The 15822-nt window shown below is 64.4% G+C and overlaps 2 protein-coding genes across 2 annotated transcripts; one reads left to right on the top strand and one right to left on the bottom strand.

The window, feature by feature from the left end:
• The first annotated feature begins 1606 nt into the window (after window positions 1–1606).
• CCDC33 (coiled-coil domain containing 33) lies at window positions 1607–7725 on the top strand. The gene is made up of 7 exons (XM_054516285.1): window positions 1607–1791; window positions 2121–2209; window positions 2294–2601; window positions 2943–3013; window positions 3304–3387; window positions 4022–4105; window positions 7576–7725. Exons 1-3 carry the CDS (start codon window positions 1635–1637, stop codon window positions 2432–2434), a joined length of 387 nt encoding a protein of 128 aa, XP_054372260.1. The 5' UTR covers window positions 1607–1634; the 3' UTR covers window positions 2435–2601; window positions 2943–3013; window positions 3304–3387; window positions 4022–4105; window positions 7576–7725.
• Window positions 5053–14171, bottom strand: LOC118691008 (cholesterol side-chain cleavage enzyme, mitochondrial). The gene is made up of 9 exons (XM_036390046.1): window positions 13891–14171; window positions 12228–12383; window positions 11186–11379; window positions 9271–9474; window positions 8565–8725; window positions 7727–7893; window positions 7519–7597; window positions 6289–6480; window positions 5053–5175 (listed from the first exon to the last, which is right to left on the bottom strand). The coding sequence occupies exons 1-9, from the start codon at window positions 14169–14171 to the stop codon at window positions 5053–5055; spliced, it is 1557 nt and encodes a 518-aa protein (XP_036245939.1).
• Between the last annotated feature and the right edge of the window lie 1651 nt (window positions 14172–15822).

Here is a 15822-nt window from a genome sequence, read left to right on the forward strand (position 1 = left end):
ATGGGAATGGGACACAGCGGGATCAGGGATGGGATTGGGAATGGGAATGGGAATGGGATTGGGACAGGGAATGGGAAGGGGAACAGGGATGGAATGGGAATGGGAATGGAACACAGTGGGATCAGGGACGGGAATGGGAATAGGATTGGGACAGGGAATGGGAACGGGGTTGGGACAGGGAATAGGAATGGGATTGGGGATGGGAAATGGGAATGGGACATGGTGGGATAAGGGATGGGAATGGGAATAGGATTGGGACAGGGAAGTGGAACGGGATTGGGACAGGGAATGGGGACAGGAATGGGAATGGGAAAGCTGGGATTGGGAATGGGAATTGGGATCGGGAATGGGACGCACTGGGATTGGGAAGGGGACAGGGTGGTATCAGGAATGGGACATGGCAGGATCGGGAATGGCAGAACAGGAACAGGACTGGGACGCCCTCACCCTCACCCTGCTCCCCGTGTCCCCCCCCGTGTCCCCGCTGTCCCCGCTGTCCCCGCTGTCCCCGCTGTCCCTGCCAGCCACGCCCCCCGGGATGTCCCTGCCAGCCCCGGGCCGGGCCCTGCCCGCGCAGGAGCCGCTCCGGAGGCACGGGAACATCCCGAGCCTGGAGCCCCCCTCGGAACGCCGGCCTGCCCCGGCTGTCCCTGGCCATTCCCAGGAGAGCACGGGACGCCCCCAGGAGCCGGTGAGTGACACGGTGGGGGGGACACACATGTGGGGGACAGAGATGTCCCCAGGGTGGCCTGGGAGGGGACAGCCCCGGGCTTGGCTGCTGTTCATCTTGGGAATGAAGCAATTCCTGGATTTCCCCATTCCCGGCAGATGTGGAGGAAGGACTGGAGCCTCTGGCTTCTCCTGCCCACCTTTCCCTGTCCCCAGGGTCCCCCAGGGCTGTCACCTCCCGCCAGGCCAGTGGCCAAGGCCATTCCCAAGGCACGTGGCTCCTCTGGCCAAGGTCCTGTGGCTGCCAGGATCCTTCCCAAGGGGATCCAGGATAATGCCTCAGGAATTCTTCCCCCTTCCCCAGCATCTCCAGCCACACATGAGGCAAAAAATCCAGGAGAATCTTTGGGAATGTTCATCCCTCTGTTGTTCTTCACCCCATCCCTCTGTTAAAGAGCTGGAAATCCTCAAAAAGCTCCGAGTTTGGGGGTCCCAGGTCCAACCCTACATCCCTGGGAGATTCCACAGGAGGTGGATGGGAAAAAAGGGAAAAGAGGGAGATGGGGAAGTAAAAGGAGAGGAGAAGGTTGGGAAGGACAGAAGGAAGGGTGGATGGATGGATGGATGATGGATGGATGGATCCATGGATCCATGGATGGATGGATCCATGGATGGATGGATGGATGGATCCATGGATGGATGGATGGATGGATGGATGGATGGATCCATGGATGGATGGATGGATGGATGGATGGATGGATGGATGGATGGATGGATGGTGCCAAGAGCAGGGGACAATCTGCGCATCTCTCAGCTCCCCCATGGTGTGTCTGATCCTCATCCTGAGCCATTCCCTGGGACCAGGGGGGTTGTCCCTCTCCGGGGTGACATCCCTTTCTGTCCAGCAGTGCCAGCCCTGCTCTGGTCCCCAGGGGGGTGGCAGCCACCGCCTGGCGCTGCAGAGGATGGCGGGGCACCTGCTGTCCCTGCGCCGCCGTGTCGCCAGCCTGGAGGCGGAGAACGGGCACCTGCGGCACAGCCTGGCCCGGCTGCGGGAGCCGGAGCAGCTCCGCGGCACCGACACCGACGTGCTGAGCCGGGACGAGCTGCTGGACAGGCTGGGTGCGTGCCGGGCACGGGCAGGGCACTGCCACCCTGCCTGGGTGACAGGGACATGGCGTGTCACCCTGGGGACGGGCAGGACATGCGGGGCACTGCCACCCTTGGTGGGGGACCAGGACAAGGCACATCATCCTGGGGACAGGCAGGACATGATGGCACTGCCACTCTGTGTGGGTGACCGGGGTGTGGTGTGTCACCCTGGGGCTGGGCAGGGCCACACTGGGCACTGCCACCCTGGGTGGGTGACAGGGCTGTCCCCACACCCACCCCGGGTGGTGACAGGGCTGTCCCCGCAGCTACCCCGGGTGGTGACAGGGCTGTCCCCGCAGCCACCCTGTCCCGCGAGCTGGCGGCGGGCGCGTTGGAGCTGCGGGCGCTGCGGGACCGGGTGCAGCGGCTGCAGAACGAGCTGATCCGGGTACGGCCCCGCGGGCACCGCGGGCACCCGGGGCTGCCCCGGGGCTCGGGGCCGTGCCCGGCACTCCCGGGGCTTCTCCCGCAGAAGAACGACCGCGAGAAGGAGCTGGTGCTGCTCCAGCGACGGCAGCAGCTGGCACTGAGGCGCTGCCAGGACAGGGCGGCCGAGGCCGGGGCGCTGCAGCAGGCGCTGCGGCAGCAGGACAAGGTGACACGGCCCGGGTGACAAGGACGGGTTTGGGGACACTGCCAGCCCCTCCCCGGCCCTGCACGGGCTGGGCACGGAGCCCTGGCGCGGCGCTGGGGACACGGGGACAGCCGTGTCCTGTGCCCAGGTGATCGAGGCCATGGAGCGGCTGCTGCTGCGGGACAGGAGCGCCGAGAGAGCCGCGGGTGCGTGCGGGGGGACAGCGACACTCGGGGGGTCCCCAACTGTCCCTGGGATGGCCCAGGGTGGGCAGGAGGGGACAGAGACACTCAGGGGTGTCCCCAACTGTCCCCGGGATGGTCCGGGGTGGGCAGGAGGGGACAGAGACACTCAGGGGTGTCCCCAACCCTCAGAGATGTCCCCAGCCCTCCCTGTCCCCCCCGTGGCAGGGTCTCCCTCATTCCCCAGCCCCCGGGCACGGCAGAAGCCGGGGCTCGCTGTCCCCCTGTCCCCGCCCGGGGAGGGACACGGGACAATGTCCCCGCTGTCCCCCCAGAGGCGCCACCTCACAGGTGCCACCCCGCAGGTGCCACCCTGGCGGCGCTGCTGGCCCAGAAGCGGCTGCGGGAGGAGCCGGCCCGACCCGCCCGGGCCGCGGTGAGAGCGGGAGGGGACACGGGGGTGGCACCGGGGACAGAGGGGACACAGGGGGGACACCGGGACAGAGGGGACACGGCCCGGGGGTGACACTGGAGACAGAGGGGACACGGGCGTGGCACTGGGGACAGAGGGGACACGGGTGTAGCACCGGGGACAGAGGGGACACGGGGGTGGCAGCGGGGACAGAGGGGACACGGCCCCGTGTGTGACAGCGGGGACAGCCGGACACGGCCCGGGGGTGGCAGCGGCGCGGGGCCGATCCCGACCCGGCGCTCCCGTGCCCGCAGCGGCTCCCGGGGCCCGGTGAGAAGCTGGAGCTGCTGGCGCGGCTGGAGCGGGAGCAGGGCCGGGCCCGGGCGCTGGAGAGGCAGGTGGGCACCGCGGGGAGGGTTTGGGGTCACCCAGGGTGGTTCGGGGTCACCCACAGGGGCTTGGGGTCACCCAGGGTGGTTTGGGGTCCACCTGGCGTGGTTTGGGGTCACCAAGGGTGGTTTAGGGTCACCCAGAGCGTTTTGGGTCATCCAGCGCGTTTTAGTGTTACCCAGTGTGGTTTTGGGGTCACCCAGTGTGTTTTAGGGTCATCTATCGTGTTTTGGGGTCACCCAGTGCGGTTGGGTCCCCCAGTGAGGTTTGGGTCCTGGGCGTTTTGGGTCACCCAGAGCGATTTGGGGGTCACTCAGCCTGTTTTGGGGTCCCAGAGCCCGTTTTGGGGTCACGTAGCCCGTTTTGGGGTCCCTCGGCCCGTTTTGGGATCCCCCATGGTGGTTTGGGATCCCCTGGCCTGTTTTGGGGTCCCCCATGGCGGTGTGGGGTCTCCGATGGCAGTTTGGGGTCCCCAGCCCATTTGGGGTCAGTCCCAGCCCGTTTTGGGGTCCCCAGCCCGTTGAGGGTCAGTCCCAGCCCATTTGGGGTCGGTCCCAGCCCGTTTGGGGTCAGTCCTGGCCCGTTTGGGGTCAGTCCCAGCCCGTTTGGGGTCGGTCCCAGCCCGTTTGGGGTCTGTCCCAGCTGCAGGAGGCCGCCCGGAGCTGGGCCCGGGGCCAGCAGGAGTTGGGGACGCGCCTGCGGGAGTGGGAGCACGGCCTGGGCCTGGTGAGCGGGGACAGGGGACACCGGGGACACCGGGGACCTACAGTGACCCTACAGTGACACCAGTGTACCCAGGGTCTCAGTCACTGCCAATGTCCCCATTGTCCCCAGCGTCCCTCTGCCCACCCCAGAGCCCTCCCCTAGGAGTGACCCCCAGTTTTCCCAGTGTATCCCGTGACCCCAATGACCCTCAGTGTCCCCAGTGTCCCCAATGACCCCAATGTCCCCAGTGTCCCTCAATGTCCCCAGTGTCCCAATGTCCTCACTGACCCCAATGTCCCCAGAGTCCCTTAGTGTCCCTAGTTTCCCTCAGGGTCCCCAGTGTCCCCAACGTCCCCAGTGACCCCAATGTCCCCAATGTCCCCAGTGACCCCAATGTCCCCAGTGTCCCTAGTTTCCCTCAGGGTCCCCAATGTCCCTTCTGACCCCGATGTCCCCAGTGTCCCCAATGTCCCCAATGTCCCCAGTGTCCCCACTGACCCCGGTGTCCCCGGTGTCCCCAGTGTCCCTCGGTGTCCCCCAGTGTTCCCGGTGTCCCCAGTGTCCCCGGTGTCCCCTGCCCACCCCAGAGGGGGCTGGTTCCCCCTATGGGTGCCCCCCTGTGCCCCCAGACCCTTCGGGACCTTTCCGAGCCCCCTCGGGTGCTGCCCCCCTGCCCTGACCCCGCGGGCGCCTTTCCCATGGAGCAGAGGCCAGGCAGAACATTCCAGAACATTCCAGAACATTCCAGAGGCTCCAGGACATTCCAGAGGCTCGGGGGAGCTCAGTGGGACCCCCGGCAGCCAGAAGGGATCCCCCACCCCCCCCAAATCCCCCTCCCCACGGCGCGGCCCCGCTTTGTCTGCCCCGCAAAGCGCAGCCTTGAGCCGAGGCCACGGCCCCGGGAGCGTCCCCACTGTCCCCAAACGCCACCGCGGGGGACGTGGAGGTGTCCCTGGGGTGTCCCCTCCTCAGGGCTGGCCCTCGAGGGGCCGCAGGGTCAGCTGGATGGGCCGGTCTGGGATCAGGATCAGGTCGAACTTGGTGCCGATCTCCACGGCCCGCATGGTCTCGATCTTGAAGTTCTCCAGGATCTGGGGTGGAGGGGACACGGCCATGGGGCTGGGGGGCTTTGGGGACACTGGAGCAAGGCCCAGGGTGACCTTCGGGGCCACTCTGAGCCGAGCCAAACCAGGATTCCATTGGATGGACCCTGTGGCCACCGCGCTGTCCCCTCCCATTGGGGACCCCCAGGACAGACTCCACAGCCACCGCACTGTCCCCTCCCATTGGGGACCCCCAGGACAGACTCCACAGCCACCGCGCTGTCCCCTTGTGTCGGGCGCTCCACAGGACAGACTCCATGACCACCGCGCTGACCCCTCATGTCAGGGACCCTGTGCGATGGACCCCATGGCCACCGCACTGTCCTCTCATGTTGGGGACCCCGTGGGACAGACCCCGCAGCCACCGTGCTGTCCCCTTGCATCAGAGACCCCACATGATGGACCCTGTGGCCACTGCGCTGTCCCCTGGCATTGGGGACCCCGCAGGATGGCCCCCACGGCCACCACGCTGTCCCCTCATATCAGGGACTCCACAGGGACGGACCTGGCATTGGGGACCCCTGTGGGGACAGACCCTGTGACCACTGCTCTGTCCCCTGGCAGTGAGGACCCCATAGGACAGACCCTGTGGCCACCGCATTGTCCTGTCACATCAGGGACCCTGTGTGACACACCCCACAGCCACTGCACTGTCCCCTCATGTTGGGGACCCTGCAGCCACTGTGCTGTCCCCTCATGCTGGGGACTCTGCAGGATGGACCCCACAGCCCCGGCGCTGTCCCCTGATGTCAGGGACCCCGTGTGACAGACCCCACAGCCACCACACTGTCCCTTCACCCATGGGGACAGAGCCCACGGCCACTGCATTGTCCCCTTGCGTCAGGGACTCTGCAGGACAGACCCCATGGCCACCACGCTGTCCCCTCACACTGGGGACCCTGCAGCATAGACACGGCGGCCACTGCGCTGTCCCCTTGCCCGCGGGGACGGAGCCTACGGCCACCTCATTGTCCCCTGGTGTTGGGGACTCTGCAGGATGGACCCCACAGCCCCGGCGCTGTCCCCTGATGTCAGGGACCCTGTGTGACAGACCCCACCACCGCAGCACTGTCCCCGGCGCTGGGGACAGGGGCCACTCACGTGCATGAGGAAGAGCTGCATCTCCAGCTCGGCGATGCGCCGGCCCAGGCACTGCCGGGGCCCGAAGCCGAAGCCGAGCCCCAGGAAGGGTTTGGGGCCGGCCTGCAGCCAGCGCTGCGGGAGGAAGCGCTCGGGCCGCGGGAACACGGCAGGGTCACGGCCCATGGCGTACAGCCCCACCTGCACCAGCGTCTGCGGAGCGGTGGGGACGGGGGCACCGTGTCACCGTGTCACCCTGTCACCATGTCACCCTGTCACCATGTCACCCTGTCACCATATCCTTGGTGTCCTTGTATCCTCATGTCCCTGTGTCTCCACACTGCTGCTTCCCCATGTCCCCATGTCCCCATGTCCCCCTGTTCTCATGTCCTCATGTCCCTGTGTCCTCGTGTCCTCATGTCCCCATGTTCCTACATCCCCATGTCCTTGTGTCCTTGTATCATGATGTCCTTATGTCCTCATGTCCTCGTTTCCCCGTGTCCTCATGTCTTCATGTCCCCATATTCCCATGTTCCCATGTCCCCATGTACCCGTGTCCTCATGTCCTTGTATCTCCATGTCCTCATGTCCTCGTGTCCCTGTGTCCTCGTGTCCTCATGTCCCCATGTTCCCATGTCCCCATGTTCCCATGTCCCCGTGTCCTCGTGTCCTTATGTCCCTGCTTCCCTACATCTCTGTGTCCCCTCATGTCCCCATGTCCTGCAGGGAGCAGGGGCATTGTGTCACCGTGTCACTGTGTCACTGCATCCCCATGTCCTCATGCCCCTGTGTCCTCATGCCCTCATGTCCTCATGTCCTTATGTCCCCATGTCCTCATGTCCTCATGTGCTCATGTTCCCATATCCCTGTGTCCTCATGTCCTTGAATCATCATGTCCTCATGTCCTCGTGTCCCCACATCCCTGTGTCCCCATGTCCCCATCTCCCCGTGTCCTCATCTCCCCATGTCCCATGTCCCCTCTGTCCCCATGTCCCCATCTCCCCGTGTCCTCATCTCCCCATGTCCCATGTCCCCTCTGTCCCCATGTCACCACCATACCTGTGTCCTCATGTCCCCATGTCCCCATGTCCCTATGTTCCCGTGTCCCCATGTTCCCGTGTCCCCATGTCCCTCTTGTCCCTGTTTCCCTGTGTCCCACTCTCCCCACATCCCCATGTCCCCCTCTCCCTCTGTCCCCCCTGTCCCCCTGTCCCCATGTCCCCATGTCCCGGTGTCCCGGTGTCCCCTCACCCCGGGCGGGATGCGGTAGTCCTGCAGGATGACCTCGTGCGTGGTGTACCTCTGCAGGGTCACGGCCACCGGGTGCAGCCTGCGCGACAGTGACACCGGGGCCTTGGGGACACTCGGGGGAGGAAGGGCGTGTCCTCCTCACCTGAGCTCCTCCTCCTCCTCACCTGTGCCCCACCTTCTCCTCACCTGAGCTCCTCCTCCTCCTCACCTGAGTGTCTCCTTGATGGCGGCCTTGAGCAGCCGTGTGGATTTCAGCATCTTCTCGCGGTCGCCGCCCGCCTCGCGTTTGGCTGCCAGGACCTCAGCCCGCAGCTGCTCCTGCACGCCCGGGGCCCGCGCCAGCTCCAGCATGGCCCACTGCAGGGTCATGGACGTCTGGGGGACACAGGGGACACAGCTGCCACGGCCTGCTCAGACCTGCCAGGACCTGCTCAGGGCTGCCAGGACCTGCTCCTGCTGGCCCAGAACTGCCAGGACCTGCTCAGAGCTGCCAGGATGTGCCCATCCCTGCCAGGACCTGCTCAGGGCTGCCAGGACCTTCTCCTGCTCAGCTTGGTGCTGCCCCACCCATCACCACCCAGGACCTTCTCCCTGCCCAATCCAGGACCTTCCCCCTGCCTGCCCCACCCATCACCACCCAGGACCTTCTTCCTGTCCCAACCAGCACCAACCAGGACCTTCTCCCTTCTTGTCCCAACACTGCCCAGAACCTTCTCCCTGCTCCATCCAGGACCTTCTCCCTGCCCCAACCAAGACTTTCTTCCTGCTCCACATAACACCAACCAGGACCTTCCCCTTGACCCAACCAGCACCAGGCGTGACCTTCTCCCTCCCTGCCCCACCCAGCCCCATCCAGGACCTTCTCCCTGCCCAATCCAGGACCTTCTCCCTGGCCCCTCCATCACCACCCAGGACCTTCTCCCTGTCCCATCCAGGACCTTCTCCCTGACCCACTCAACACCACCCACAACCTTCTCCCCGTCCAGTCCAGGACCTTCTCCCCGCCCCAGCCGGGCCCTTGTCCCTGTCCCGTCCCCAGGCCGCACCGTGTCCACCCCTCCTGCCATCATCTCGGTGACGCTGGCGCGGATGTCGTCCAGGGGCAGCTTGTCGCGCAGGATGAGGTTGCCCAGGATGCCCACGTGCTCCTGGCGGCTCTTGCGCCGCAGCCGCAGGTCCCGGTACACGTTCTGGATGCACTTGTCCGCTGAGGGGACACGGGGACACCGCGGGGACACCGCGGGGCAGGAGGGGACATCAGCGTCACCGCCCCGGGAGTGGCGCTGCAGTGAAACCCCCCGGAGGTGTCAGCGTGTGGGAAATGGATTTGTAGGAGATTTTAATATTAATGTGTAAATTTTGAGGTAAGAAATGTTGATTTAGGAATGTTCTGGAAGAGGATGGTAAAGAGAGAGGAGTTGGATTGGGAATGAGTTTTGGAGGGTGGGTTTGTGAGAAAGGTCGGGAATTTTGGAGAAGTGGAAGGATGGAAGGTGGGCTGCAGTGGGATTCGTCAGGGGTGGTTTCGGATGGTTTGAGGCGTCTGTGGCATGGAGTGGGAAAAGGTGAGAGGTGAAGAAATGGTTATGGTGTGACCATAGAGGTGGCAGGGCAAGGTGTCCCCAGAGGTGACAGGGGGAGGTGACAAGGCGAGGTGTCTCCAGAGGTGGCAGGGTGAGCTGACAGGGTGAAGTGACGGGGCAAGGTGTCCCCAGAGGTGGCAGGGGTGGTGGCAGGGGTGGTGGCACTGACCCTGGTAGAAGATGGCGTCCCAGGCCTGCACGTGCTGGCGCCAGGTGTGGCTGCGCAGGCGCTGCAGCAGCGCGGGCGGCAGGTACAGCATGGGCGCCGTGGTGTGGAACATGCGCGACACGGCCTCGATGAAGCGCTGAGCCTCGGGCTGCACGAAATCCTGCAGCAGCCCCAGGCGCTCCCCGTAAAGCACGTGGCACACCGCTGGGGATGGGACATGTCATTGTCATTGTCATTGTCCCCATGGCCACAGGGACCTCCCCGTACAGCACGTGGCACACCGCTGGGGATGGGACACGTCATTGTCATTGTCATTGTCATTGTCCCCATGGCCACAGGGAGCTCCCCGTAAAGCACGTGGCACATTGCTGGGGACAGGGATGTGTCATTGTCATTGTCATTGTCCCCATGGCCACAGGGACCTCCCCGTACAGCACGTGGCACACCGCTGGGGATGGGACGTGTCATTGTCATTGTCATTGTCCTGATGGTCACAGGGACCAGCCCCAGGCGGTCGCCATACAGCACGTGGCACATGGCTGGGGACGGGGACAGGGACAGGGATCATGAGGGATTTGTCCCCATGGCCACAAGGACCTCCCCTTACAGCACATGGCACACTGCAGGCAACAGGGACAGGGACAGGCAGGGACATGTCATTGTCCCTGTCCCCATCCCCATGGCCACATGGACCTCCCTGTACAGCACGTGGCACATGGCAGGGGATGGGGACAGGGACAGTCAGGGACACATCCCCATGGCCACAGGGACCAGCCCCAGGTGCTCCCCATACAGCACATGGCACACCGCTGGGGACAGGACAGTGACAGTCAGGGACGTGTCCCCATCCCTGTCCCCATCCCCATGGCCACAGGGACCTCCCCATACAGCACGTGGCACAGCACTGGGGACAGGGACAGTCAAGGACATGTCCCCAAGGCCACAGGGACCAGTCCCAGGCACTCCCTCTCCAGCACGTGGCACACCGCTGGGGATGGGGACAGTCAGGGACATGTCCTGTCCCTGTCCCTGTCCCCATGGCCAGTCCCTCATGGTGTCCCATGGCCAGAGGGACCAGCCCCAAGTGCTCCAAGTGATTTTGAGGGACCTGTCCCTGTCCCCAAGGCCATGGAGACCTGGCCCAGGCCCTCCCAGTGACCGTCAGGGACACGTCCCTGTCCCCAAGGCCACCTCCAGCCTTGCTGTGGCCATGGAGACCTGGCCTGGCCTCCTGTTTGTCCCTGAGGGGCTGGGGTTGTCACCAGCTGGTGGCCAGTGAAGGACACATGGCTGCTGTGTCAGCAGTGTGGGGGGCCCTGGGGACAGCCCGCATGGGAGGGGACAGCCCGCATGGGAGGGGACACCCCACATGGGAGGGGACAGCCCACATGGGAGGGGACAGCCCACATGGGAGGGGACACCCTTCTTCACTCTCCATTGGCCAATCCCTCAGGCCGGGGGTGTTGGTTTTGGGGAGTTTGGGGGTTTTGGGGTTTTTTGGGGGGGTTGGAGGTTTTTTTTGGGGGGGTTGTTGGGGTTTTTTTGCTTTTTTGGGGTTTTTGGGGGAGGTTGGAGTTTTTGGAGGGTTTTTTGATGTTTTTTGGGTGGGGTTTTAGGGTTTTTTGAGGGTTTTGGGTTTTTTGGGGGGGGCGTTGGGATTTTTTGGGGTTTTTTTGTTTGGGTTTGTTTTTTTTTTTTTTTTTGGGTTTTGGGGTTTTTTTAGGGGCCATTGGAATTTTTGGGTTTTTTTTTGTTTTGTTTTGGGGCGTTTTTAGGTTTGGGTTTTTTTGGGGGGTTTTTAATGGTTTTTGGGGGTTCTTTTGGGATTCTTTTGGGTTTGATGGGGTTTTTTTTAGTTTTTTGGGTTTTTTTGGAGCTTCTTTCGGGCTTCTTATGTGGGTTTTTTGTCACTCACACTCGAGGGCGAAGCGGAAGAGCTCCTGGCTGAAGTCCCCGCTCCAGCAGCCGCTGAGCCGCGCCTGGGCCCGCGCGCGCCGCACGAAATCCTCGCCCACGGCGCTGAGCAGGGGCACGAAGCCGGGCACGGCCGCGGGGGCCAGCGCCTCCTTGTTGAGCAGCAGCCGCTCCGAGCGCCACGCCTCGCCCGTCCTGCGCGGGGACACGCCGCTGTCACCCCCAGAGCGCGACAATGTCCCCAGGGCCCTCCGGCCGCGCCCTGCGCTGGGACTGGCGTGGCTGGGCCTGGATTTGGGGTCCCCCAATCACTTTAGGCACCCCCTGGGTTTGGGGTCCCCACTCACTGGAGGTGATTTGGGGTCTCCACTCACTTGAGAAGCATCAGGAGCCCAGATTTGGGGTCCCCACTCACTTGAGGAGCCCAGATTTGGGGTTCCCACTTATTTGAGGGGCCTGGAGTTGGGATCCCCACTGGCTTGAGTTGATTTGGGGTCCCCCACTCACTGGAGGCGCCCGGGTTTGGGGTCCCCACTCCTCGGGATTTAGGGTGCCCACTTGTTTGAGGAGCATCAGGAGCCCAGATTTGGGGTCCACACTTATTTGAGGGGCCTGGAGTTGGGATCCCCACTGGCTTGAGTTGAATTGGGGTCCCCACTCACTGGAGGGGATTTGGGGTCCCCCAATCACTTGAGGAGTGTCAGGAGCCTGGATTTGGGGTCCCCACTCCTGGGGACTTGGGGTGGGCACTCAGTGGAGGGGATTTGGGGTGGGCACTCCCTTGAGGAGCTTGGATTTGGGGTCCCCACTCCCTTGAGGACCCTGTTTTTGGGGTTCCCACTCACTTGAGCAGCACGCCATAGGGTTTGGGGTCCCCGCTCTGTTTTTGGGGTGGCACTCACTTGAGCAGCACGCCGTAGGGTTTGGGGTCCCTGCTCTGTTTTTGGGGTGGCACTCACTTGAGCAGCACTCTGTGGGGTTTGGGGTCCCCGCTCTGCTTTTGGGGTTTTTGGGGTTTTTGGGGTTTTTGGGGTGGCACTCACTTGAGCAGCACGCCATAGGGTTTGTTGCGGAAGTCCCTGTAGGCCACCCAGGGGGGGACGCGGAAGCGCTCGGGCAGGGCCCCCTCGGCCTGGAACAGCGTGGCCGCGTCCCCGGGAGTGACGATGTTCACGCTCTCGTAGGTGCCCAGCTTCTCCCTGGGGACACAAGGTCAGCACCCCTGCCCTGCGGGGCCCTGTCCCGATGGGAATGTCCTGTCCTGTCCCCATGGCAGTGTCCTGTCCTGTCCCCATGGCAGTGTCCTGTCCTGATGGGAATGTCCTGTCGTATGGCAATGTCCTGTCCCCCATAGCAATGTCCTGTCCCCATGGGAATGTCCTATCCTGTCCTGTCCTGTCCTGTCCTGTCTCCATGGCAGTGTCCTGTCCCCATGGCAATGTCCTGTCTGTCCCCTATGGCAATGTCCTGTCCTGTCCCTGTTATCCCCAAATCCCGCATCCACAGGGCCCTGTCCCACAGTCCCTGTCCCCTCCCTGGGCATGGGGACTGTCCCCCTCACCCTCAGTCCCTGTCCCCTCCCAGGGCACAGGACCTTGTCCCCTCCCTGGGCACGGGGACTGTCCCCAGTCACCCACAGGACCTGTCCCCTCCCACCCCACAGTCCCTGTCCCCTCCCTGAGCACAGGACCTGTCCTCTCCTGTCCCTCAGTCCCTGTCCCCTCCCCTCTTGTCCCTCACGGTGTCCCCAAGCTGGGCCAGGCTCCTCCAGCAGCTCAGCCCCGGATGGGGAATGTGGCCGGGCTGGGGACAGGGCAGAGGACAGGGAGGGGACAGGGAGGGGCCACGGGGAGGGGACATGGGCAATGGACATCAGCAGGGGACACAGAGATGGGACACGAGCAGGAGACCGGGCAAAGGAAACAGGGAGGGGACACCGGGAGAGGACCAGGCAGGGGACACAGGGAGGGGACAGGGGCCGAAGACATGGGCAGGAGACAGGGACAGGGGACACGAGCAGGGGACACAGGGAGAGGACTAGGCAGGGGACACAGGGAGGGGACACAGGGAGGGGACACAGGGATGGGACACAACCAGAGGACCGGGAAGGTGACGTGGGGAGGGGACATGGGCAGCGGGCAGGGGGACAGGGGGTGGGAAAACGAGCAGGGGACACGGGCAGGGGACATGGGCAAGGGACATGGGAGGGGACAGGGGCAGGGGACCTAGCAAGGGATATGGGAGGGGACACGAGCAGGGGACACAGGGAGAGAACACGGGGTGAGGACAGAGGGTGAGGATCAGGGAGGGGACACAGGGAGGGGACACGGGAGGGGACAGAGGACTGGGCAGGGGACACAGGGAGGTGACAGGGGCAGGGTAGACAGGGAGAATACACGGGGAAGGGACCCGGGGAGGGGACACGAGCTGGGGACACTGGAGGGGTGACAGGGGTAGGGTACACAGGGAAGGGACATGGGGAGGGGACACAGGGAGGGGACAAGAGGAGAGTACACGGGGAGAGGACCAGGCAAGGGACACAGGGAGGGGACACGGGCTGGGGACAGGGGAGGGAACACGGGAAGCGGACACAGGGAAGGGATGCAGGGAGGGGATGCAGGGAGGGGACACGGGGAGACTACACAGGGAGAGGACCAGGGAGGGGACACAGGGAGGGGACACGGGGAGGAGACAGGGCCACCTGACCTGTAGATGGGCCCGAAGCGGCGGAACTTGCCGGCCATGCTGAGGTGCAGGTTGCTGAGGCCGCCCTCCCGCCAGAAGCGGTACAGGTTGAGCCAGCCCGCCCGCCACTCGCCCGGCACCTGGTTAAAGGGCCGGGGAGCCGAGGGGACAGCCGGGGCGACAGCCGGGGGGACAGCCGGGGCGACAGCGCCCGCAGCCCCGCCGAGCCGGCGACACGGCGCGGCTGCGGCTCGGGGACATCCCCGCAGGGCTCCGGCCTTGGTGACAGCTTGGGCGAGCATGGGGAGGGTGGCCCGGAGGGACGCGGTGGCCTCGCTCTTATCCCGAGCTCCCGGAGCTGCTCCCGCCCGCCTCCCGCCGGGACAGCCCCCCGCGACAGCGACACCGCCGGGGGTGGCGCAGCCCGCCCCAAACCGGCCCCGGGACAGGTGACACCGCGGGGGTGGCCTTGGGAGAAGGGCGGGATGTGCCCCAAAAATGATAACGAGGCACGGGGCAGGGCACCCCGGGCGGGGACAGCCTTGGGGGCCGCCTGCCAGGGTCACCCGGCGGGGGCGGCCTTGGGGACACCCGCGGTGCCACTGCTGGGGGCGCCTCACGTGCCCCGCGACGGGGCGGGCCCAGCATTCCAGGGCTCCGTCCCAAACCCCAAATCCCAAACCCCAAATTCCAAACCCCAAACCCCAAATCCCAGATCCCAAACTCCAAATCCCAAACCCAAAACCCCAGATCCCAAACCCCAAATCCCAAACCCCAAATCCGAAATCCCAAACCTCAAATCCCAAATCCCAAACCCAAAACTCCAGATCCCAAACTCCAAATCCCAAACCTCAAATCCCAAATCCCATACTCCAAACTCAAAATCCCAAATCCCAAATTCCAAACCTCAAATCCCAAATCCCAAACTCCAATCCAAAACTCCAAACCCCAAACACCCGCTGGCAGCTTTTGGGAATGGCTTTGGAGTGTCCCGAGCCAGAGACAAAGCTTATCCCTTGTCCTTTGTCCCTTGTCCCTTGTCCCTTGTCCCTTGTCCCCAGGCGCTGGGGAGGGAGACAATGGGGACGGGGACACGGGGGTCCCCTCTTTGGGGTGTCCCCGGGACAGGGATGGGCAGCGGGGACGCCGAGCGGGGCTGGCGGCGGATGCGACATCGGCGATGGGCACCGGGGGGCGCGCCGGGCCCGTCAGTGCCACCGCGCGGGGACGGCGCCGGTCCCCTCCCTCCGCGGAGCGCGGAGCTGTCCCCTGCCAGGCCACAGGGGCTGTCCCCTCCTGTCCCATGGTCCTTGTCCCCTCCTGTCCCCTGCCAGGCCACAGGGGCTGTCCCCTCCTGTCCCCTGCCAGGCCCAGGATCTGTCCCCTGCTGTCCCTGTCCCTCCTGTCCCCTGCCAGGCCACAGGGGCTGTCCCCTCCTGTCCCATGGTCCTTGTCCCCTCCTGTCTCTTCCCTGGCCCACGATCTGTCCTCTGCTGTCCCTGTCCCCTCCTGTCCCTGTCCCCATCGCTGTCCCAGCCCCAAACCCCACCAGCTGCAGCACCACGCCTTGGGGACATGGTGGCACAGTGCCATCCCCTCCTGTCCCCCTGCACTGGGCCCAGAGAAAACAGAGGGGCACTGAGGGACATGCAGGGACACTGGGGGACACTGGGGGACACAAAGGGACATGGAGGGACACTGGGGGACACTGAGGGGCACTGAGGGACACGGACGGACACTGGGGGACACTGAGAGACATGGAGGGACACGGAGGGACACCAAGGGACATGGAGGGACACAGAGGGACACTGAGGGACACTGGGGGACACTGGGGGACACAAAGGGACATTGAGGGACATGGAGGGACACCGAGGGATGCAGAGGGACACTGGGGGACACAGAGGAACACTCAGGGACAGTGTGGGACACCAAGGGACACCAAGGGACACCAAG

Source organism: Molothrus ater, chromosome 13 (assembly GCF_012460135.2).
Source record: "Molothrus ater isolate BHLD 08-10-18 breed brown headed cowbird chromosome 13, BPBGC_Mater_1.1, whole genome shotgun sequence".
Classification (NCBI taxonomy): Eukaryota; Metazoa; Chordata; class Aves; order Passeriformes; family Icteridae; genus Molothrus; species Molothrus ater.